The sequence below is a fragment of the Poeciliopsis prolifica genome, unplaced genomic scaffold (genome assembly GCF_027474105.1).
Source record: "Poeciliopsis prolifica strain line A6 unplaced genomic scaffold, Auburn_PproV2 SCAFFOLD002, whole genome shotgun sequence".
NCBI lineage: Eukaryota > Metazoa > Chordata > Actinopteri > Cyprinodontiformes > Poeciliidae > Poeciliopsis > Poeciliopsis prolifica.
The window spans coordinates 5167613-5193104 of NW_026562377.1; the positions used below are offsets into that span (position 1 = coordinate 5167613).

Sequence of the window (25492 nt, forward strand, 5' to 3'; positions counted from 1 at the left end):
TGCCACTCAAAAATCAATCTTTAGAAAAATTCATTCGGTGCCTAAAAAGGTTCAAACCAATTAGATCATTCACTTTTTTCTAGTTAATCTAGCAGAGAGAATCAATTTTATTAACTTGCAATCCCTGAACTTGGAAATATTGCATTAAGTGTTGACTGTTGGTTGAAGTTAAGTTATAGTGGTATACTTTTTAATCAAACCTGAAACTTTGTTTTTATGATAGTTAAAACTGAACATCTGAAGGAATGTGGAAATAATAGGAAGATATGGGACAAATAACTACAGCTGTGCTCCAAAGCTTTTTTATTAGAACTCTTATCTAAAGTTTGATCATTATGACTGCTGGAAGGATGTACAGTTCTTAAAAACTAAACTCTGACTCTAACATGAGTCAGTGTGTCACTTTGGCAGAGGACACAAGAGCAAGCAGGAGGCAGGAAAGATCATCTTGAAGTAAAATGTTAACAATAACAGAAGGAAAACGGTCACAAAAAAGCAGCTGGCATGGAAGGTGTCATGTTACCATCTGTGGTAACAGGACAGTGACAATGACAATGACGTAGATTGTGAGGAGTGATTACTGAAATATTGAACAAATGAGGTTAATTTACCAAGCTTTATGCAACAGGGGGAGAAAAGGAACTAGTGTGCTAAGCAAAAATGGCAAGAAAGCAATAATGAATACAAGAAAACAGATGTTGCAAAAAGTTGAACATAATTAAATAAACAAAATCAAAAACATGAGAATTCACAGAACATGCAAAAAAACAACAGTGAAAACATCGGTGATAAAACTAAATCTTTCTGACTGTTACCTTCCATATATAACTAAAAGACAATAACCTAATTAATACTCAAAAGATGCCATGTTTTCATGGTACGGTGTACTTTGAACCAAAACTGAAAAGTATAACTGCTGATAAAATAATTTAAACAACATTTTAACTACAGCATGTATATTTATCAATATTTAATTCTTTTATGCATGCATATATTGTTTATAAAATGACATTTGATATTAAGGGGTTTTTTTAGTTAATATGCTTGTCACATAGAATATTTCACTATTTTCTTAATTTGTACAGAAATACTGACAGACTTTGATGTAACATTCAGAAATATTTTGAAAACTGCTCCCTTTTTCTTTCATATTTGTAGAGACAGGTGGAGGAGGGGCAGTACTATGTTACACCTGGGTCCATGAAACTGGAGAAAACTCTTCACTCCAGTGATTTTCCTGGAATCTCATTAAAAAAGGACTTTATAGTGTCGGAATTATGTGACGGAAAACCTTTGCTCTGCTGAAACTATCACTTTTTAAAAGCTTGGTTACTGCCTCCATATAATTTATGTTTCTCAGCTGAAATCAGCTATCAATACACTGTGTGTTCTTTTAAAGACGGCAAAGTAAACTTAGGAGCAAACAGAAGAATATTTACATAAAGCAGTTTTAAATAAAGCTGACTTTGCGTGGTTCTTCCAGTTATGAAGCAAATACACTTCAAACATTCTCCTTCACTTTCTTCTGTTTAGCCATTTTTGAAGGTAACCATTAAGTAACACTTGGAACTACATTAATTTGAAGTTTTCTTATAGCATTTTCACTTGAACTTATTTACTTCTGGAAAAAGTGAAGCGTTATTGGTCAGGATAAATGACAACTACAAGGTCATAGAACAGACCTACAGCAGAAAACAAGCTAATTTTCTGTAAGAGCTAATGGAGGAAACCTATGCAACGCTGCTTGACTGTAACTTAACTTTCATTGATGTGTCTATACTTCTTATGACAGTAGTAAAAAGATATTCTAATTCAGCTTCAGAAGATGGCAGAATGGTGTTTAGAACTTAAAATAAATATATAAAGGATAGACAGATACATGGGAATGTAAACAGGTTTTAAACATCTGTTTTTTTAACAAACACAAACTAATTTAATATGATCGTCTTGGGTTTCCTGTGAAGGAAACCCTTTGGGGTTGTACAAACAGAGGCACTATGGAAACACCTCCTGTTTTTCCACCATGTTTTCTGAGTTTTGATGTCATTTCTTCAGATTAATGACAATGCTAACAATGACAATCCAGCAGATTGCCAAATGAGGTTAAAAGTTGCTGAAAATTGCTGGCACTGCAGAGGATACACTGACATGGAGACAATATATTTCTCCATTGTAGGAGATTTTTTACTCTCCCAACCAGTCAGCTCAATAAAATAAAAAAAAATTCCCTACAAGGAGTGATACGTTGATCCCATCAGCCAGAGTAAAAATAGTCACTGAATTTTATGTCCCAAAGACATTTTCTTTCCATAAATCCCTGGAAAATAAACGTTGCATAAATTGGGGTAATTGCCAGAAGCAGAGTAGTCAACCTGATGCTGACCATTTCAAGCTGAAATCCATAGTCCAACTTGAAAAATGTAAGACTTTGGAGAAATGGTGCAAGCTTTGCAATTTGTCACATCAAACAGCAATTATAGGACTGAACTAAAGCCCTAAGATTTTTCTCTATGTAAATGTTGATGAGTGCATCTGAAAATTTTAGATGTGCATATAATATAGTTAGAAAAAGCTTAAAGAGAGATTTCAACTGAAAGTACAATAATCACCAAGAAGCAGCATATTCTTAGTTTTTGAATATACTGTATGTAGTTTACTGTACATATCAACATCAGGTTTACTAAATGAGCTGAATAAATATGTCACCACCAATAGACATATTTTGCTTCCTAATGAAAACTATGTCTGTTGGTGGTGACATGTTTATTTATCTCATTTAATAAACCTGCTGTTGATATGTACAGTAAAAGTTCAAAATCTAAGAATTTGCTTAGAGGAGGCAGGATTCATTACATTCCTCAGAAGACCTTTGCCTAAATATAAAATAAAGCATCTTATGGTTAAAATTTTTACATTTGCAGTCTCATTTACTTTGTCAAAACTTTGCATGCAATGCAAAATATTGCATTGCATTAGGAAGCAAAGCAATGCAATGCTTCCTAATGCTTTGCATTAGGAAGAAAGCAATATTTTCCACTGCTAACTATTGCAAAGTATTGGTGGTGACACCTAAAGGTGTTTGTATTATAAATGAGTTTAGGCTGGAATGGTGATTTATTTTGTGCGTTTTCTCTCTAAAAATGATCTTTTATGTTAATCTGAACCAGCATCATAAATATACCAAAAACTAGTTTTTGTTGCTCTGGTGGTTTCCCAGCTTGTTGCTGCACTTTAGAAAGATTGATTCAGCAGAAAGCTAATTTCTTAAATGTTTTTTTTACTCACACTGTAACCCAAAATGTGTGTTTTTCTGTTGTTCTGGTCAATTTTGATTTAATTACTAAATACCAACATATATGGGGTTTATTTTATTGCCACATTTACAGTCACTGGCAGTCTTAGTGGTAAACTTGGATAAATAAATTCAAGTTTCTCCTTCAACCTTTCATCCTCTGTGGCCGGAAATAGAAAAGAACTGGACTTCAACTAGATACACAATTTAATAATAGAAATGAGGCCATTGACGCAATCACTGTCTTTATACTTGCACGTTAATGTACGCAGTCATCCAGCAAACGCTCTCATTCACAATCATTTACAGTCTAAATGCTCTGCTCTTCTTCATGTGAGCACAAAGCTCACATGAGGAAGCACAGAGCAATGCTAGCGAAATGTGTGATGATAAAGGTTATGAACATTAGGTGACATAAAAAATTTGAAGTGAAAAGAGGAAACGAAATAAGCTGCTACATTACACATAGTAATGTATTACTATTATCTGTAAAATAATCATACCAGACAGTGACAGAGAATACAGAGGAAGAAAATATTTTTGCTCTGAACATTTTAACAAGATGGGAAACAGCAGTGTTGCATCTCAATAATTCCAGTGTATTCCCAAATAGGCTATTCAAGGTCATTGTTCCTCCTTCTTCCTGGTAGCACAAACACATAACTTTTACAGTATGTTGTGTGGTAAGCACTTGTGTGTGATAGCTTAGGGAAGTGACTATACAGTAATTCTCACAAAGGTCAACAATTGAAAAGTATTTCTAGTCTTGTCAGAAATTTATATTCCTCTGCTTCTATACTTTCTCAATTTTTTATGTGTTTTTTACATTTATGCCTCAGAGTAAGTAGAAAAAAATATTTAAATTAGAACAAAAGCTTTTCCTAGTGATCAAAGAAGTCACAACTTGTCAAGTGCATCATCTAACAATTTAGGAAGGCTGGAATATTACTTGTTTCCTAAAACATTAGCTCAAATGAAACCTCTGAACTGCACACACAGAAGTAGTAACATTAGCGTTTTAAATAACAAAATGATTTGGTTTTGTTTTATTTAATGCTTTCCACACTTAATAGTAATGCTAAATAGCTTAGTATAATAATTTCAAAGTAGAAAAATTCTCGTTGGTAAAACTGCTTATTTGGTCAAGATTGCTCTTTGCGATCCTTTTTGGTGTTATTTTGTCACATCCAGAAAATGACCCACTATTAACTCAAAAAAAAAAAAAAAACATTACAGGCCACCTGTAATGTTTTCATTTTTCTTACCTCAAATAATTACAGTAATAATTTTATTTTATTTTTTCAAATCAGACATGCATTGGCATCAAACTCGCTAGCTAAGCAACTAGCTTAGCATTTGAAGACTAGCCAAATGCTAGTCTTGTGACTAATGCATTCAAAAAGAGCAATGTGCAAATATGTCATAAACTAACAAAACCTCATATGTTCACAGTGCAAACTGTCAAATAAGGGAGTAGCCCTGGTGTATTCAGAAATCTCAAATGGTGCTCATAAGCTTCTGATATTTAAGATATGCAACAGAGCACAATGTAGCATGTGTGTACTTCTCTTTTCTGCAGTAGAAGCCAGTACTTTCCACAGGAAATCCTCAGTCACAGAGGTGGAACCAACCCAAACAGAGGTGGAGGTTTAATGTCTCCTTAGCCCAACACCTTCAGACATTCATGAATACATACTAAATTTAATGTTATGAATTTAAAAGATAGACAGACTCACTAAGTATTTTGTGTGTATATGCAGTAAATCCTTATGAACTGATATTCAGTTCTCAAAAAAGGCAAAAGTAAGTTTTGTCATATTTCATTCAAATTAAAATACTTTCAGTAATCTTGCAGAAAATATTTTCAGTTTTACAAAAATCTACCTTTAATTATGTTAAGTCTATATATGGCTGCTGCTTGTTCAGCTTTTCCCCTCCTTATGCGCCATCTGAGCTGGAATACCTTTAGTCCTCTTGGGGTGAAACCCAACCTAGTTTTTCTCTTGGTTTATTTCTGCCCTGATCGAGTCAACATGAATCACTTCATGAGCTGCATCATTACATACTAAACCCAGACCTTTATTAAAATGTGCATATAGTATTTAAATTATTTTTTTAATGTATGGTAAAATTTCCAACTGTACTACAAGAAAACCAATTTCTATGTTTTACAAGCTGTTTTAATTCAAATAACCAAATGTAAACACATTCAGCTGAATTAAATTCAGAGATATATGTTTTGAAAACTATGGCCATAATGGGGGAAAAAGTCAAGAATCAGACACAAATAAACACACAATTTATACAATGTAGAACGACAAGGTGGATAGTACATCCCCAACAAAGTACTGTTGAGTTGAATCTTAAGATTTGATATTTACCGTTGGATCAATACAAAACAAAATGAGCAAAAAATGAGTAAATAAATAAATCTTACCATTTCCTGTTGGTTAAAATTCAACAAAGCTCTTCTCATTCTAAGATTAAATCTAGGTCAGGACACCATTATCCCATCATGTCATTTAGTAATTTAGTCAAGATCCTAAACCTCTGAGAACTGCTGTACAGAAATATCACAACTATTACAGCTCCAAAGTTTGGAGCTGTGTTTGAATGAGGTTTTGCTACTGCAACTTGTGGATAAATCTGCCCTCCCGTTTGGTTAAATAGGAATTTAAACATTCAGACAAGTTTTGGTTTTTCGATTCCAACACCGGAGTTCGTTGCATCCTTACAGTACATTCACAGCTCATAAACAACCACTACCTAAATTCCATTCAAGTTTGTGGTCCCAACATGACAAAATGCTTAACATTTCAATCAGTGTTTTATTTTATTATAGCAAAACTATAAAATCTATTTTTAAAAAAAGAGAGAGAGAGATTTGCTTCAAACCATAATTACAAGTATTCTCCCTCTTAAGGTCTGGGGAAAGAGTGAGGAACTCCTGGCAGAAGGGGTTCAGATTTTTTTTTTTTTAATTAAGGAAAGAGTAGAAAACCTGCATGGCAACTATGTCAAATATACAGAAGCTGCTAATGCCTAAAGCCATCACAGACCCTTCAATGTCGTTTATTCTTCTTTTTTGTGTTTACATCCTCCAGGTCATTTGGTCACCAGTGTGCCAAAGAGATGTGGCTATATTTACACCACAGCTAAAAAAAATGCCATGATAATAAACACATCCTTGAAACACTTCCAGAGTAATTTGCATGGCTAGCAAATCAGACTTCTATGCATTGGCATCAAACTAGCCAGATAGTCATAAACTAACAAAACCTCATATGTTCACAGTGCAAACTGTCAAATAAGGGACTCTCTTCGCTGCACAAAAACAAGTTTGATACATTCCTCTGCAAAAATTGCTGCACGCAGAAACATGTCAGTTTGTACTTGATGTTTTTCTCATGAAAACTGCATTAGGGTGCATTTAACCACATATCAGGAGACTGTGGTTAGTGATGGTATGAAATACATAAGAGCATTGTCTAATGATACAGAAAAAAGAAGTAACGGGCATTTTAAAACAGTGACAGAAATAGATACAAATACTAAACAAACCAGTTAATGCTTCAATAAAGGAGAAAATTTGAAGTTACAGCAGAACTATAAAAGGATTTAGAAGCCATGAAAAAAACAAAACTCCCCAAATGAACATCAACAAAAGTATGGTGGTGCATGAAAATCTAAACATGTGTGAACCAAGTTCTAACCTGTGAGGATGACCGTGATTGGCGCCGTGAAGTTTTCTGATGACCTCCTCACTGAAGTCAAAATGAACTCTTCCTCTGGCACAGGGTGAACGCCGGTACATTTCCCCGTCACAAGCACAACACTCATGCACACACTACCCTGCACATATCATCACATTTGTAACCAAATACATGTCAAACTAATCCTAAAGCATCCCAAACATAACAAACCACCAAATATCACACAGTCCTGGTCGCAATGACTGCAAAGTAGAGTCGTGGATACACAACTCTGATGTCTGTGCTAAAAAATCTCATTGAGTCCAGTAATACATGACTCAGGCATGCTGCATGACATTCACACAACTGTTACCTATAAACCCTTTGTAAAAGAAAAGTTTCTCAGCAGATCATCCATTGGCCACACTGTCCGTGGTGCTAAACATGCAGCAAATAGGTGTCCGTGCATCTTCTCCACACTCGATCCCCTGTTACACACGACAACAATGTCAGCAGCAGTCCACACGTCACATCACGGAACTCTTTCATCCCGTTTTACACTTGGTCACACTCCTCTCTCTCTCTCTTTGAGCTCTCTTTACGGACTCTTCTCCTCGTCACAGACTTTACTTCCTCCCCATGCTGTGCGTGTGTGCGTGTGTGTGTGGGTGTGTGTGTGTGTGTGTGTGTGTGTGTGTGTGTGTGTGTGTGTGTGTGTGTGTGTGTGTGTGTGTGTGTGTGTGTGTGTGTGTGTGTGTGTGTGTGTGTGTCTATGGGGAGCTCTGTTCCCTTCAGGCAACCCGGCAGAGTTTGGCAGGAAGCTTTAAATTGTGGAATGGAGTTGCTGGAGAGGAGTCATAGCTCACCCACTGCTGACAGTCTTTAATTAATCCTGTATCAATATAGTACACACAAAATTATAAAGAAGCAATCAAAGAGCAAGTCAAAACATGAACTGACTAAATTGTGGTTTGGTCAGTTCAAAGGACTAAAATAGTCTACTGAACATTGAGTACAAAACGGGATTGTTTCTTGCAACCGAACGTTGTAGATAAAACATTTTTGGCAGTAATTTATGAATAATGATTTGAATTGTAAGGGATAGTTCATGATTTATTTTTGTACAATATGGTTTAATAGTTTTAGATTATTTTTTGCTTGTTTTGATAGAAAAAAATAATTAATCAGGCTTCGGTTCTACCCAGTGTTTTATAAATCCATGTCTGTGTGCAAATATTTTGTTTTTTTGTACAAGTTGACAAATTCTTATTATAATATCAGCATTTAAATAAAAAGCTTCTTAATACTTACAATAACATTAAAATTTTCTAGCATTAATTGCTTAATTCATTAAATATAAATATACATTTTTAATAGAAATAAAAATGTCAAATTTATTTTGTTTTATTCCTGGATCCAAACAGAGAGGTTGGTAGTGACAACCAAGTCCACCTTAAATGTCACTCTGTGTGAAAACTAGGTGGCATCTGGTATCATCTCAGGGGGCCACAGTGCCCGTTCACATGAAAGGATACGGAAACCAACAAGACCTCAGTTTATGAAAAGTACACTTGTGATTAATAGCAGCACATGACAAAATATGCTAATAAACGTTTTATAATAACAGTAAAGCTAAAATAGAATAATCAAAGAGCCAAACTGGCACAGATCTCCTTTGATTGCAGTAAATAGAGCTCATAATTTTCAACATAAAAAATTTGAACATGCAAAATAAATTATGTCTAAACCTTTACTTCATATTTCTTTTATTTTATTAGCATCATTATGTTAGATGAAAATCCGGCATCATCTGCATACAATTTTATAAAAATGAAAAGCAGATAATATAAAAATATTAAAGCTGACTCACAGGTACCTGAATAAGTGAGCAAGTGGAGAAACTGCTTCAATATTCTAAAAGTGAGGGAGAAAACTTTTTTATTACCCCATCGTTTATTCAAACAGTTGTGACCGCTGGGCTCAAAGCAATAGTTTAAATTTTGGAACTTTGATTCTCATTTTATTTTTTTATCTTTCAAACTAATATTAAAAATAAATGCTAAACAGTAGTCTCACTCTAAATCATTTTGTTCTCCACAGTCTGCTTTGGAAATAAGAAGTCCCTTCATCCCAACAGGTTACAGCTATATAAATCACAGGTTAAGAACTGAATGTAATTCAGCTTTTTCCAAGTGATACATACTTAACTATTGGTTTCGTTTCTATGGATCTAACAAAATGCATGAGGTAAAGTCGGATGGAGTCATAATATTGAGTTTCAATATTATGCAGGCTCCTCAAGCTTAACCTTTCCGCAGCAGAACGAGCATGAGCAGGACTCATAAATCCGTATTCTTGTCTCAAATAAAATGTCTCACAGTGAGAAAGTGTTTTACGTTTCACATCTTTCAAGAGGAGGTAATTAAGCACCATAGGAAAACCATTCTGAGTAACAACCCCAGGTGTTTCTCAAAACCAACAACACGACAGGACAAGCAAGCTGCCACATCACTTAACTAAGAATGACTCAGATGGATGACACATTAGACAGGCACTCAGACAACCACACAATGGAAGGAGTCCAATCGCAGAGACTGAAACCTGAATAGCCACAACCTACAAGGTAGCTCAACTCGCTGCTTGTAAATAGACACTAAAATAATGCAGGAAGAAGATATGGTAGCCACAGGGGATTCTGCACACTATGAGGAAAAAAAGAAAAGACACCTCCCATCATTGTCTGAAAGATTATCCCAAGGTAGAGAACATATAGAAAGCCTTTCACTTCACTTATTTCTAGTTTTTGTGTTCTTATGCAGTACTTATGGCAGCCTTGGAGGATAAAGATTTCCTAGAAGTTCAGTCGTTCCTTCTTCAGCAATCATTTTGTGGCTTTTTCTTTTTCTAAACACAGTTCTTGTAGTTGTGATGATCATTTGTAGCTGAACATTTGTAAATAAATGTTTGAGTTAAATGCTGCACTCTTGAATAGTCTATGTTATCGAGGCTTGATCTTAAAAACATCAGACATTTCACCATTTTTGACTTTTCAGATTAGCTTTCAGATGCGCCATTTCAGACATGTTAGTACGTTTTTATGTATTATAGAAACAACTTAAATATTGTCGTTCAATTAAATCAATAATCATTATCTGAAACTATTTTATCAAAACCTATTTTCATTTATTATACTTCCAGTTCCCTTTATGAGGCATTTGACTCTCATGAAAAGACAAATTATAATCGTTGATATGACTAAAATGATAAATCACCCCCTAAACAATATTGACCAAATACATCACAAAATATATTTAAATAATTAAAATAATTAAAATAAATAAATAACATTTCAAACAATCTGTCTATATAAACTGTAATATGGAGACTTATTCTTTTTGATTGAGGAAATATTAAACTTCACATCTAAAATTAATCACTGAAAAATGTAGCATAATTTCATTAGTGATATTAATAGAATTGTTAAATTCTTTACAAACAATCAGAAAACAAATATAAAAGCAACAAAAGCTGAATGAAATGGCTAACAAGTGGCTCCTGTAGGGACAAAAAAAGATAAATAGCTGAACATTTATATTAACCTCCTCTGTCATAACATGGCGGCCTAGTAAGCCTGCAGTGTTAAGTCACTTGACTCTGTTTAGTTTCAGCTTTTCACCCAGTAGTATAAACATCATACCAAGGCGGTTGTCACGCTCTATACACAAACCTCTGACAACATAACAAAACTACTTCAGAAACCACTTCTAATTTTAGTCAGAGATTAGTCAGCGTTGGGTCAGAGGTTGTTAACATTCTCTTCACTGTTGGGTGGAGAACTCATGAAAGTATTCTCACACCATGACAACTTTCACACCTGAACAACAACAGAAATCTCCAAGGCCCTCCCTCTATATAAAAACATTTCTGGAAGTCCTTTTCATAACCACTAGATGTCACAATTTCATTCTACAAATAAACTTGGACTAGGGAGGTTTTGTGAACAGTAATGGCCACAAGGTGACAGTGTTGTGTCAGTATAATTTCCAGAATTTGTCATACTGAGACCTGCAATTCACATCTACAAGAAGTGACATGAGATATGCTGCATATAATGTAAGCACAAGTCTATTCTTTGTTGTTTTTGCTGGCTTAAAAAGGCAGTGATAACACTGGTGAGAGGTTACGTAGAAAGTGATCGGAATTAGAAGGGTGGTGTGCTCTGAATATTGAGCTATTACACTGCTGCTGTTCTCAATGCGAATATCTACAAGCTAATCATTAAACCTCAGCAATCTATAGATTGAAAAATGTTGCCACAATTAACCCTTTTAAATTTAACTGGCATCCAAAATTTAATGGGTTGTAAGAAATGCATTTAGTCAATGCAAACACCATTTAATCTCCAATACCTCACCATTATTTTAATTTCAAACTTTGATGGCATTTCATTTTGAACATTGAATAATGAACTGTTTGCATGTATATTGTCAAGTCCTTTAGCTTTAACCTCCTGACCTCAACTGTTGTCATAACACAAATAATCCTTATCTTAACAAAACAGGAAGAACAGCAGCAAACGGGACCACAGCTGCTTGTGACTCAGACAGGCACAGTATCACCTCTCATGTCAACACTTTCCTCATACACACAAACACAGACACTCACAATCATATTAAATCAAGATCAAACAGCGAGCAGTTTTCCTGAAAGCAGTTTAAATATAAACTTTATAAAGGAAGGCAGAGGGCTCCAGTTTGTGAGGGCAGGCTGACAAAAAGATAAGTTTATCAAAAACAATAGAAGATGACAGGAATGGCAAAAAATGTTTTTGCTGATGGGGGAGAAATAGATCAATATGACAATCAAATCTTCCAACTTCTATGTAAGTTTATTTGACTCCCAGATAGAAAACCGATTCTGTAGCATAAACCTTTATCTATTTTAACATGAATCTCTAAGTAATCTTATTAAGGTGTTGTCACATATTGTATATTAGCGAGTATTATGCTTGAGTAAGGTAACCAGAAATTCTCTGCTACATGTCAAAAGATCTATAAAAATGAAAAAGCTCTCTTAGCACAGAAAGACCAAATGCTATTTCAGTTTATTTTACCAAAATTAGGATTTTACCCCATTTTTAATGAGATCTACGGGGTTTCGGAGGCTTAAATAGGTTTTCACAGACTAAACTTTTTTAATCTTTGTTTATTAAATATCCAAACAATAAAATGTGAAAGTCTGGACAGTTGAGGTAATATTTAGAGCATTTTGAATACAGGCAAAAACTAGCACATCCTGATATAATTGTCCAGGGTTCCAGCAGTTCCTTCTCACAGGTGCAGTCGTCGAGCAGGAGTGTCAAACTCCAGTCATTGAGGGTGGAGTCCTGTAACTTCTGAATGTTTCCTAGCTCCAACATAAATGAATAAAATAATTTAATTACCTCCTCAGCACCACAGAAAACTAGGAATGACTTTATTATGTTAAACAGATGTCATTCAAGTGTGTTGGCACAAAGTCGCGTTTAAAAGTTGCAGGGCACCAGACATTGACAACTGGAGTTTGACACTTGTGCTATGGAGGACACTGTTAAAACTATGAAAACAAATATTACTTATACCGGAAAAATGAGACGAACGAGTTAATACATCCCCATGTGTGCTATGAAATGATTCAATTTAAAACCATGCACACAGAATGCAGAATATGCTTTTGCAAAGAATGTATTTTCGACACTATGTTAGATCATTATTAGACAAAATTGCAAATGGCACAAAGTAAACAGTTCTTTGATCAGCCAAACAGAAGATAACTGGTTCATCAGCTGCTTTGGCTGATGAACAATCAACAGACTTGTAAGAACCATGTGCAGTCTGAGTATGAAACATACAGATCCTGAACAAACTGAAATGTCACACGAGCACCGTCATCAGTTCATTCAATCCTCAGGGTAAATATTGCTAACCAACATTGAAACAAGGTGGCCTGGTTCAGCACATGATTAATTTCTTCTAATAAACACAACAGTTTGGAAAGGATTAAAGGCTGACAGTTCAGGATGACTAGCTTCTTAAAGTGTATGCTCAATTATTTTCCTTATATTAATCCCTAATATTAATCCCCCCCATGGACTTATTTCACAGCATGTGTTCGGTCTAAGTTATTGCTGGCTAAACTAAAATTTCAGATCTAAGTCTATATTTATGCCAATAAACATATGCAAACTTGGGGATCCCTCAGACTCATTATTTTCATGGCACACTTCAATGACTTACAATGAGAGTATGTGTAATTCACAGCACAATGACACCTGAAGAACATTGTGCTGTTTACATCTGTTTGCATGAGTGGAGGCGGATCAAGGGAGAACTCAATTTTTCTCTCAAGTGCCTTCAATTCCATGTTGGATGTACAAAGAAAATGTGTATAAATCTATTCAAAAACATTAATTTCCAATACTCATACTTCTGAATTTATTTGTGCAAAAAATGTTTTCTCAGCGTGCGCACACTCAAAGAATTCAGGCATTCTTTGTGCATGTGGCGTCAGATAATTTATTCAGACTTTTAAATGTAAGAAATGACATAACTGTTAAGGTACCATTATAGCACCTTAACAGCATTTGCATTTGTTGCTCTTTGAGATGAAGGAGCATTGAACAGAACAAAACAGAAATTATTTTAGTCATTTTTAGATATTTTGCATTTGTGTTGGTGCAGAGAGCATTCATGGAACTGAAGATTGAGAATGTCGAAACTTTTAAAATATCCAACACAACAGAGATGTTAATGTGACTCAAGTGACAACAATTTCCAAAATGCATCTGACTGTGTGGTAGAGCATCAGAGGGTTTGCAGAAGCTGCTTAAAAACCTAGCACTCAATAAGAAGTGCCCTTTACATATGTGGTTTTATGCAGAGTGACTGTTCAGTTGAGTAGTACTTTAGTACAGATACTCTCATTTATGGTTCTCAGAATTACCTGGTTTGAATTTGTTCACCGTCATTTTTTTTCCCCCCTTCTACATGGCGGTTGCGGCATTTACAGTTTCTCCAGAAACCTCACCTGGTGGTGTGAGCAGAGAGAAGCACAAACAAAAAACCTTCACAGATCAGAGCAAGAGCTTCACTCTCACACGCTCATTAATCCATTGACATATCTGTGAAAGCTTCCAGACGCTCTGGACGGAAGCAATGCAGGAGACGTGATTGAGGAGAAGATTACGACCTCTTCCAGGATGCATTGCTGACAGACCCGATCATCAGATAAAGGGAGAATTTAAAATGCAATAACATTTGTCCTGCCGTCTCACCCACAGTACAGCTTCCCTTTCCTATTTTTTTCTCTTTCACCATAAAACTAATTCTCCCAGATGAAAAGAGGGCACTGCAGTCATTCCCCGCTGTGATTAACCTAATCCCTTTACAGAGTTGGGCTTCTCTGGCTGGCTGCAATATTAAGTACTTGACGTCAGCTGCACTCAGGTTATGATAACCTGGGGGGAACTCAGAATTGGGAATTATAAGCAGTGTTAAAGCACAACACCTCACAGCCAGCAACAGTCTTAAATAGAGAGGCATCACAGCTTGAAAACAAGGCATTACATAACAGTAAGTAAACGACATTTGAAAAGTTTAAGTGTCTTTTAGAAGAGTAAGAAAAGTAAATGTTTAACTTGTAAATGTTAGATCCAATATTCATTGAAAAATAAAACAAATTTTATTGAGATCCAAAGATTAGTTTCAGGGATATGATTCACAAAAAAAAAAAAAAAAGAAGATTCTTACTGTAGAATGTCAGTCAATTGAAAAGTGCTGTACACTTGAATTTTTGTTTGGGAATCCTTTTCCTTTTCCAGCAAGAAGGTCCTGCGTTTGAATCCCAACCTGGGGTCTTTCTGCATGGAGTTCTGGATTTTCTTTTTCAGTTCTTTCCATTTCTTAAGTCTGTAAATGTAATATCTAAAATTAAAACACATTCTTTCTCAGAGGTTAGTTCTAAATATTTCACGTCTTTCTTGAAAGCAGAAACTGACAGTAAAGGTTAATATGTCCATCTTTGGTTGTCAGTTCAGATGGATGAAAATCCAACAACATGGAACATGTTATTCTGAAAAGCAGGATCTGCTATAAAAATCAATCTGCTCCCAGTGTTGCAACAGTGAACCTCAGACCCGCTAGCTAATTCCAAAAGCTAAAATGGATTACATATTGTAGTGCTTTACGTATGGTGAATCAAACATGGTAAATTAGTTTTGAGCTACAACCACTTGAATTTGAAGACATGTTTTTTGATTATATCAGCATTTCCTGCTAATGAAAAGTATAGAAGGCTCACAGATGTGCCTTTAAGCCTTTGTGTTGTTTATCCACTGGCTGGTTGATAAATTCTCCAGCTAGCAGACTTTCCTCAGTCACATCATATATTCTCTGTCTTTTTTAACACTCTTATTTTTCCTCCTGCCACATTGTTCACCGAAGCACAAACAAGCTTCCAGACATAAAAAGATAATTATATAAAAAAAACTCATACTTGTAGGATCTACAGTTGTCGTTTTTTTTTTTTCGACCAATGTGCTATTCCCACAACAGAATTAATATTTTTGTCAAATTGGTGGCTTTTTACATGACATTTTCTTGTTACTAGAAAAGGTCTTGCTTTTAATTAAAGAAAAATAACTACTGAATGAGCTGAATGTATAGATGTTGTGAAGCTTTGAACAACCAGCACGGTAAGATTTTACAAATGAAATCTGAAAAATGCCACATATGATTTTATTGAGTCAACCTTTCTCTGATAATTTTAAATACAATTCTGCGCAACCAATTTTCTGAGCTCCTAATCAGTAATTAGATTCACTTTTGTGTAATTTAATTGTTTTGTGAAGGCCCCAGAGGTTTGGTAGAGAACATTAGTGAATGCAGTTTTCCACAAAACCATAATGAGGTTTTTTTTTTCTTTTGCTTGCAAAGATTTTGAAAAAGAAAACAAAAACAGAAAGGAGAGTCACACATCCCTGCTTTAATTAAAGAACACAAAGCATCTTCTTTTCTTCTTTTTGTTTCTGCAAATGTTTATGTCAATATTCCTGGAACTGTTGTCAAGGACAGGTGTTTATTGTGGTGAAAACACTGAAATCTAAGAACAAGAAGGATGGTTTGTGTTTAAAGTCAAGGGACGCCATCTTGAGATGAAAATAGAGAATCGGGTAAAAAATATATATATTTGTCAACTTTCCTCGCTCTGATTATTTTCTCTCTGTTCCTAAAAATGATGCTGCTTTTATTATCTTCATCTCTGGATACCAGGGCATAACATCTGCTGGAGAATTAAACTGCAAAGTGGCTGCAGTTTCAAACAGTGATTCAGTTTAAGTTCATAGATCAAGGGGTAACAAATGAGGTAATGTTCTAAAAAGGTATGCTGGCAGAACTGTAGACTCTTAAGCTGTTATGGGCATGTGTTGGAGCTTTTCTGTACCACTTTTAACAATAACCAAGTTGTGTAGAGCTATAAATATTATTGTTTTAGGCTACATTTAGATTAATAGCTGAATGAGCCTATAAAAAGTTGCAAACTTAGACTGAATGTCTTTGAACTCCAAGTAAAACATGTCTTCGCCTTGTAGTACTGATTTTTAAAGCAGATGAGTAGTTTTTTTTTATAATATTACTTTTAAGAGGTATAAACACATAAAAAAAGAGTAATTATTGAAGTGTTATTGCTAGAAATATTTGTGCCACTAATAACGGGAGGAAAGAAAGCCAGTCAGCAGAAAGATTCATGACTCTAGGTGAATATAAAAGGGGCAGTTTTCTCAACACAGATTTCTGCCTTGACAATGAGGTGATGTTTCTGCAGCTGTAAATCTTATCAGCAGCTTCTAATGGTGATTTACAAACTGTGAACAGCTATGCCTCAGCCTAAGGACTACATCTCATGAGCATTACTCAACAGTCCAACTTGGTCCAGTTATAAGCCTCCTGCGTTTGAAATAGAGCTACGTGTACATTTCTCACAAATATGCACATATTTGCTAAAGATGAACTGGAAAGTCCAACTGAAACTCAAAAAATCTAAACTGTTTTGCATGAATGACTGCATAATAGTCATGGTAACTATTACGTCGTAAAGAAGACCAAGAGCTATGTATTTTTGGTATCAGTTTAGGTGTTTGAAAGGTTTCACAAAGGTAGAGACGTTGTATTCAGGTGGAGAGAGAGAAGAAAAAAGGCAATGCTTCCAGCAGATAACATGAAGGCTCAATGGAGCAGCGAAGTTGCTCTGTTGTCAACATCTGCCTTGTCTTGGAACTTGCTGTATTGTGAAAATGTCTGAGCTAAGGTTATGTTTATTTTATATTTATTCAACATTTTCTTAAAAGGGAAGTGAAATAAAAGTTGAGATTAATGTCTTTTTCAAGTAGCAGGCACATGGAACTGAACAGTTACAAAATATTACATCTTAGTAACATCCACAAAGACTAGTTAAAAAAAAGTGATGACCACCGTTTGTAAAATGTAAAAACATTTAAAGAAGTCAACTTTGAGCTCACTCAGGGAGAGAAACATTTTGCTCTCACATGTGGTATGACATCAACCCTGCTTCTAATAGAAATAATGACGCATCTCACAGCAGCAAGACTCGAAAATAAAATGTTTAAATTCTGTCTTTACATTTTCAAAAATTATACTTATTAAATCAGAAAGGCAAACTACAGCAAAAAAAGACATTATGATCACATAAACCTTTAATCTTTGCTCATAGGTTGAACTCAGAATGTCAAACACTAAAGAGTATTGGATAAAAAGAAAGGAAAAGGTTCAATGTAATTTTAAAATGGACTAATGGCTAATTAAAAATCATGTTCTAGGCATTGATATGCTCTGCAAGAGCACTGCTAGCCATCTTCAGTCTCACTTTTGAATTATTAATCAATAATCAAGTTGATTACTGAGATTCTTCTTTTCAATCTTGATTTACAGGAGCTTGGCTCAACTGGAGTTGCTCGGTGACGGCGCACTGTTCATCAAATTTGCCTTAACAATCGGGAGCATTTTGGAGCAGCTCACTTTCCAGACACTGAAAAACAAACTTTTCAAAAACATGCAAAATGTGAATTTTGCTCAATAAGTCATCTTTAAGTTGGACAAAAACAAATTCAGTCAGCTCAATCTGGGTTCCTTTCCAAACCCAGTAAAGTCACAGTAAGACTCAAATAAGTCCAGCATAATCCTGCAGGTGACAGTTTGTGCATACACAAGTTTCATACTGTCAAAACGTTACTGCATGCCATTTTTCCCAAAGTGTTGCGATAGAGCATAAAATAAAGAAGATGTTCTGCTTCTTCTGGATTGGGGAAGAGTCTTTGCTTTAGAGATCATATCTTAAAACAACGAGATCCTTCATACAAGTGGCTGAAAAAAAATGAGCCACATGTGGAAGAAACAGCATATATGGGTCTGTAGAGCTGTTACCAGATATTTCAGATAACAGAAGGTGATGGATTAATTAATGCTTAACCAATGAACAGTTGGAACAGATGTGCATGTGTTTTAACAAAAACTAGATGAAAAGTGTTCTCATTGATGTAAACTATGTTAAAAAAGCCAAAAAAGCACTTATTTCAAAAGCTGAGTGATATGAGTTCCAGCCTGGATGATTTCATCATCAGCTCAGTCACACAAGTCAGAAAACAATTCATCTCTCGCTTAATCCTGTCATCAAATATCACACCTGAGATGTATTTAATGTTATTCTTATAATCTCACTGTGAAGATTCCCAGGACTGTTTTTGTAAATGTAATGCAAAAAAACTGACATGATAGTAGCTCAAACATCCAACCATACTAAGATGAGTAAAGATTCCTACAGCACATCAGGTCATAAACTTCAGAGCAGAATAAGAGAAAAAGTGGGTTATGATGAAAGCAATCCTCATTCTGTCACCACAAACCTCAATATTCAAAGCTTTCCCAGCATACTTCTTTTCATTCTCACAATAACTGGACAGGGACAAAAGCAAAAATAGAAAGTAAAAATAGGAGACTATAAATGTTAATCAGATTGTTATTGATGTGTCAGTTTTCTTTAAGCATTCATTTCCACGCTCAGCCTGTCTCCATCCTGATTTGTTTCACACGGTTGTTTCTTTTGGGTCTCGGTATTAACTCAAACCCCCTGGAACACATCCCAGTCACATTTCACGGATCCTCAATATCCCAAAATCCAATCTAAGCCCAGATTTTCATGGAGGATCAACAACAGCTAAACAAGCAGGACTTTTTTGGGAGTTCATTACTGGTGTCTCTTTTTGGCAAAGAAATGATTTGTTTTGCCCAATTTCTTTGGTATGATCTCTTTTTTAGCACTATTTGTCAAAATTACTCCGTCTGCTGTGTTTTGCAAGCTTAAGGATCCTATACAAGAGTGTGGTTACGCAAAAACAACAGGACACCATTTTATTTAGACAGATCAACTGCAACAAAGGAAAAAGACATTGGTAAACAAAATCCCCACATATAAAACCAGACCATATGCTACAAATGTTTCTAGCTAATGTGCAGATTAACTATATTTATCAAGCTTTCACCAAGCACAAACACCTGCAAGCTGAATGCTGTCAGTTTTTTTTTTTTTCTTTCTTTTTTCTGGTCCATACTGAGTGCTTCCATACGACAACATGTGAAAATGCCTGGCAACCAAAGGGTTCAAAAACACTTGACTTGATGCTCTGTGTGGTCGGCCATTGTTGAATTTGAACTCTGTTGCTTTTCACTGCATTCAGTGCACTGCAGGTTGCTCGGGTAATTATTCTTTTATACAATTTCACTCAACAGGAAGAGTCTTTTTCTGGTTTAAAAGGCTGCTGGTTTATTTTCTCTTTCCACCTTAATTTTTTTACACCACAAAGCTCAAAATAATAGATTTTTTGAGGTAGACACACTTTCATTAATATCAGTCGCTAAGTATTGATCATAATTCTAAAAAAAAAATTACACAGACTGACATTGCAGAGGTGTGTCAACTCCCTCTGGGTAAAATACTAACTAAATAAAGGTCTGCTACATATTTTTCAATCATAACAAACTAGAATAAATACCTGAGCAACACTGACCTTTTGTTCAGTATAAATAAACCAAGGCAAAAAATAAACATCCACCTTGAATGGGTAAAATGATGCAGCAAGATTTAGTTTTTAAAGAGCAGATGTTTACCTCATCTTAAATCTTTGCAACTCCGTGAGCTCATAGTTACAACTGGCTAAAATACCCAAATCATGAACTTTTTTTTTTGTTGTAGCTGAGAGCTCCACCTCCTGCTGACAAGCAAAAACCTCACAGATGGATTGCGATATAAAGTTCAGTTCACTCATATGCACACATGCAGTTTCTCTTTTAGATGTACACTCACTTCATCCATTTTTTTCCCCCCCACAGAGTGTCAGCAAAACAAATTCCTTCCAAGCCTGAGGAGTCTTGAAGAAATGGATGTTTACAGCCAAAATCAAATAAGTTCTAACTGGACTGAGAAACTCAGAAAGGCAGACCGGTGTAACCTGAGCAGCACCAAGGCAACATGCTTAAACATTGGTTGGCTGTCAATGGTACACAAGGCTCAAAATTAATAGACAATCAATGCTATTCAGAAATTCCTGGTTCGATCTCTGATTAGTAAGTGCTGCCACAAGGAGGACAACACAAAATTATGAGCTATGACTGATTATGTGTTCTTATTCCTAAGGAAGACACAAAATGTGAAGTTTTCATTAGTCCTTTTCATTAGTTTTCATTATGTGTGGCAGAGAATACACTAATAAGACTGGAGACTCTCTGTGTGCTGATTAATTGGCAAAAAAGGTACAACAGTTAAGAGGAGTTTGTTTGAAAAGTAATTTCTCCTCTAATTAATGCAACACAATCTAATTATTAAACATGTCTAAAATGTATAAAATGATAAAAGTCTAAAAATTAGTACTGAGTATTGAGATTATGTTGTATGTTTGATCATTATAAAGTTTCGGGATTTACTAAACCATGTTAATGCCAAGTTCATAAGCTCATCATTGATACCAAGATGTGACTTACAGTCTTTGCAAAAAAGCTTGTGAAGAAGAACAAGCTTTTCCTTAGCAAACATGAAGAAGGCAAAGTGTGTGTTTAATCATCTGCAATGTGTATAAATCTGGAAAAGAAATGCCTCCTCAGTTCGGGTATTATTTATAAAACATGTCTGTGCTGTCAGGTCACATTCTGACTAGAAAGGAAGAAAATCATCCTTCTCAGCTTGCTGCCACCGCCACCACAGTGGCTGCCAACGCATGTCACGGACAGCCACCGCCCCACCATCGACCTGTGGGCTCAGCTTCTTCATGCTTTCCCCTGCAGGGAATCTGCATTGATCTTAGTCTGGGCTCACTTTTGCCGACATGAAATTATGCTTCGCAGGGAGCAACACGAAAGCGTTCACTTCAACATAAAAAAATATCTCTAAAACGATACTAATCCAATTAAAATGTTCCCAGTTGAGATGAATATGGTTATGTGTAATGCATTCAGTAAGTAGAAGATAGAAGGAAGTAGAAGCATGCAATTCCTTATTTCTTTTTAGTTTTTGTCCATCTGTACCAGAGGAAGGGGTTTAGGCAAGGAAAGAATTTGTATACCAGATTAAATATTTGCTATAAGTTTAAAAGAACTGCTTTGATTTGACTAGGTCATTAAGCATTTAGCCTTTGACATTTTTGAGTTATGCACTCAGATGTTTGCAGAATGCCAACCAGAGGAAATTACATTTGTAAATTTATATCTGTCTTTCCACAGATAACTCCCAATGTTTACTCAAAAACATTCTTAATATCAGCTCAAAATGCAAAAAGGCTCAAGTTTTACACGTTCAAGTTTTTCTTATATCTTTACATGTTTTAATATGCTAATCCTGTACATGAGGGACTTTTCAAACATAAACAGCCCTTGCAACACCATACTGTCTGCAACCTGATTCTGAAATTCCAGCCCATCATTCAGATGCCACTCTATCTCATGCATACACAAAGCAGCTTCTGCCTTAAAAGGACCAACATGGCTTCACAGAAAGTCATTTAGTTTAGATGATATCAGGACATCAATTGAGCCACACTGGAAGAAAACTTAGTTTACAAAAGATAAAGTCCAGACTCCTACCATCTTTAGCACACTGAACTTTTCTATTTTTACTCTTCTTCCTCCAGGCCTGTTCGTGCCATTCATACCAGCCCTTAACTGTCATTCAGTTGCTCTGTCCTTGCTGTATTTTCTATTGTTTTATTTATCAGTGAAGACCACATCAGGTGTCGTTTGGGCAGCTTGTATGGCAGCTGCCACAAACATATGGCAGGGACTCAGAATTCACACGTAATCATAGTGAACATAAAAGAGCTCAATGAGACCTGTGGTGTAAAAGCTTTGTGTAGGCGCGAAGGGTATTGTTTCATCCTCCGCTGTTACCTGTAAGTCTATATGCTGAGCAGCAGCATCCAGTAAAAAAAAAAACAACAAAAAAAAACAGTCTGCATCAAAGTCTTAAGCCCTGCAAGGAGAGGGATCAGTGGTTTAAAGGAATGTGGATTAAGAAGGAAATAAAAAGAACAGAAATAAGAGAATAAATGCAGGAGATAAAATGTGCAGGAGAGCATGTTTAAAATGGAAACAAGGATGCTCCAGGAAAGGAGGTAAAGGAAGAGGAAGATCAAGATTAAATGTAAGTGGGAAAAATAAAAGTCTTCCTCAGGTCTGGTCCAGCTGAGTCATTCACTGCGGAGCAACTGCAGAGTAGTGCCACCCCTCGACATTCCTGCATTAATTTCACAGCACAGACTCGGTTAAATTATAGAACAAGCAGAGACATCGTTATCACTGTAGCTATGAAGCTGAACCTCTGACGATGTCTGATAAATAAAGCATAGTGTATGCTAATTTAATAATCAAAGTATGTTGAAATCCTGAGAGGCAAAACATAAAAAAAAACTTTCAAGTTTCAAGTTTATTTCTTTACTCTTTTTCATGAAATCTAATACATAAGGTTTTGACAATGGCTGTTACATTGCCTAGCGCAGCACTTAGTAAACAATAAAGTTGAAACAATGCTCTTGCTGTCCCTCACGATTCAAAGCGCAAAATTATCTGGCATGTGCTGTCATCATGCAAAAGCAACTGCAATTTAAATGGTTTGGCTATTGCAAGTGCATTGCTATGTGCAGCAACCCAGCTTTACCAAGCCACAGTGATGAAATAGAGCTAGATTAACAATTCAAACAGCCAACCCCTGCCATGGGACCAGTGGTTTGTTAGGCAATTTACAGCTTCAATTAATAAAAACACATCGCCAGTGGTTCTACATAAACACTGCAAATCAATCCCTTGTACATGCTTGATTTGCTGTGAAAAAGAGGCAAGACACGGAAATAAGTCATTGAGGTCCTTAAACTACTGAAACTGCACATTTGCTATGAAGTAAAAATGTGTTTTCAATATTCTTAAACATCAGAAGAGCGTTTTAAAACTCTTACCTCATGCGTAAAAATGCTTTTGGTGTAAAGATCTGAGAGCTACAATTTAGAAGTAGTACTGAGATAAGCAAGCACATTAAAATAAACAGAGATGACACTCAGCCAAACAAATTATGCAGCCAGAAGTGGCAGTTTGACATGCTTGCAGTGTCACTGGCACCTGCATGATATTAGGGGGTTAAGAATCTGAGAACAGAACTGAAAATGCCCTCTTTCCTTTATGTGCTGCAGGGAAGTTTGATTTGATTACCTGAATGTGGAGCTCGAAAGGTCCGTCTGTTTTGAGACCTAAGTGGCATTTTCTGGCAGCACTCCATTGGCTATAATGGCAACAAATGTTCCAGCAGCCATTATATCAGGTTGAGGTTGTCCTTGTGATACTTGAGCACTATATATAGCAAATGTTCAGTATTACATTTCAGAAACTGATAGTGCGAACACAAAACAAAAAGTCTTTAAGAACCGGAGGGCATTTTGTACAGTACATAAAAGCAATGTTGACCTTAAGATTAAGCTTTGATAAACGTAAAATGTAATACAACTAAGAAAAAACAAAGTGCTATGATTTCACAACATCTAACCAGAATAGACAACTATGTTTGCAGACAAATGGCAAAATTGGACAAATAAAGCCTAAATAATAGCTCCTAGTTAACTCTACTACCAAAGCCAGTGTAATGTAATTTGTATCATCTCCACTCCTCCCATTAGCATTTGCTCGGGCCCCCTGTCGATAACAGCATTCTCTGTACCTGAGAATCATGATTGTCAAGGGTTTTATCAGTAAAATTGTCATACCCTTATCACAAAGATATGACCACACCCTTGTACTTCAATAGTGTACAGCAGGGGTGTCAAAGTCATTTTCATTTTGGGTCATATCAAGATTAGGAATGTTCTCAAAGTGCCGGTTCTGGCAGAATCTATTGATAAAACCCATAAACAAACTGTTAAAATATTAAAGCTGTCTCCGCAACTGATAAGCACTTCTTAAAATTAATTAATACTGAACATCTATTCACATCGATGTAATTTGCTGATAATTTGCTTTTAAAAACTCGCTTAATCTACTTTGATTTACTGATAAAAACAATATTTAAGGACAATTGTTGGCTTGAATGTTCTATTCATGTGTCCCTCCAGAAAGCCACATAAAAAGCTGCAGCATGCCAGATTTGGCTCCAAGGTCCCGAGTTTGACACATGGCGCATAAGCAGGCAGTTCAGCTTTATTTCCCGTCACACCTGCTAGATTTCTTAACATCAGAGCAAAGTTAATTGCATCTCAAATGAAACATCCCATTTATACTTTGTATATAGAACCAACATAAATTCTACTCATAGCATGACCAGATTGTAGAGTTCCATAAATTCACAGTATGCTATGCAGACACAACACTCACCTCGGCATGTCAAAGACTTGGAGGGACTGACTTCTGCTTAGACATCAATTAAGTATGAAAAAATAAACAAAAAGAGATATGACACCAACATAAAAAGTTATTTCCTCTGTTTTTATGGAATACAAAACTATCAATTAAACACTTTACCAAACGCTGATGCACTAACAGGAGCACATCTCATTGACATCTATACTTCAGTTTCTGACTTAATGTTTCAGAAACTGCTTAATTTCTTCACTGTTAGACTCCCATAAAACATTGTAACAACTGTTTCAATTTATTGAAACTGTTGGATCTCTCTCTCTCTGCCATGTTTTCAATGTAAGAGGCTGATAAGTTGAACAGATCAAAAAAGTTGGAAAATAAAATTCTCAAGAAAAAATAGTAATGACAGCTTGTCAAGACATTTAGATCTCAAATATATATATTCAGAATCATATCTTCATGTGACAAATTCTTCACGTAAAGATTACACGAATGAGTCAGCATTACTGCAGGTGGTTAGCAACCCGACAAGACAGAAACTTCCAACGTTCTGCAGTGGTGAGGCAGCAGAAGCC

General features: G+C 35.7%; 1 protein-coding gene across 4 annotated transcripts in view; it reads right to left on the reverse strand.

The window, feature by feature from the left end:
• The window catches only part of pde4ba (phosphodiesterase 4B, cAMP-specific a), a 137852-nt gene that overhangs the window by 56251 nt on the left and 56109 nt on the right, over positions 1 to 25492 (reverse strand). The window contains exons 1-2 of one of the 4 annotated variants that reach the window (XM_055046978.1): positions 7358 to 7566; positions 7006 to 7144 (exon numbers count right to left, since the gene is read on the reverse strand). The exons of 2 other annotated variants lie outside the window; for them this stretch is intronic. In XM_055046978.1, coding sequence (XP_054902953.1) covers positions 7006 to 7106 — 101 coding nt within the window. In that variant the 5' untranslated portion in view covers positions 7107 to 7144; positions 7358 to 7566. Of the gene's footprint in view, positions 1 to 7005; positions 7567 to 25492 lie in introns of those variants that run through there. One more of the 4 variants, XM_055046969.1, reaches the window with a different exon arrangement.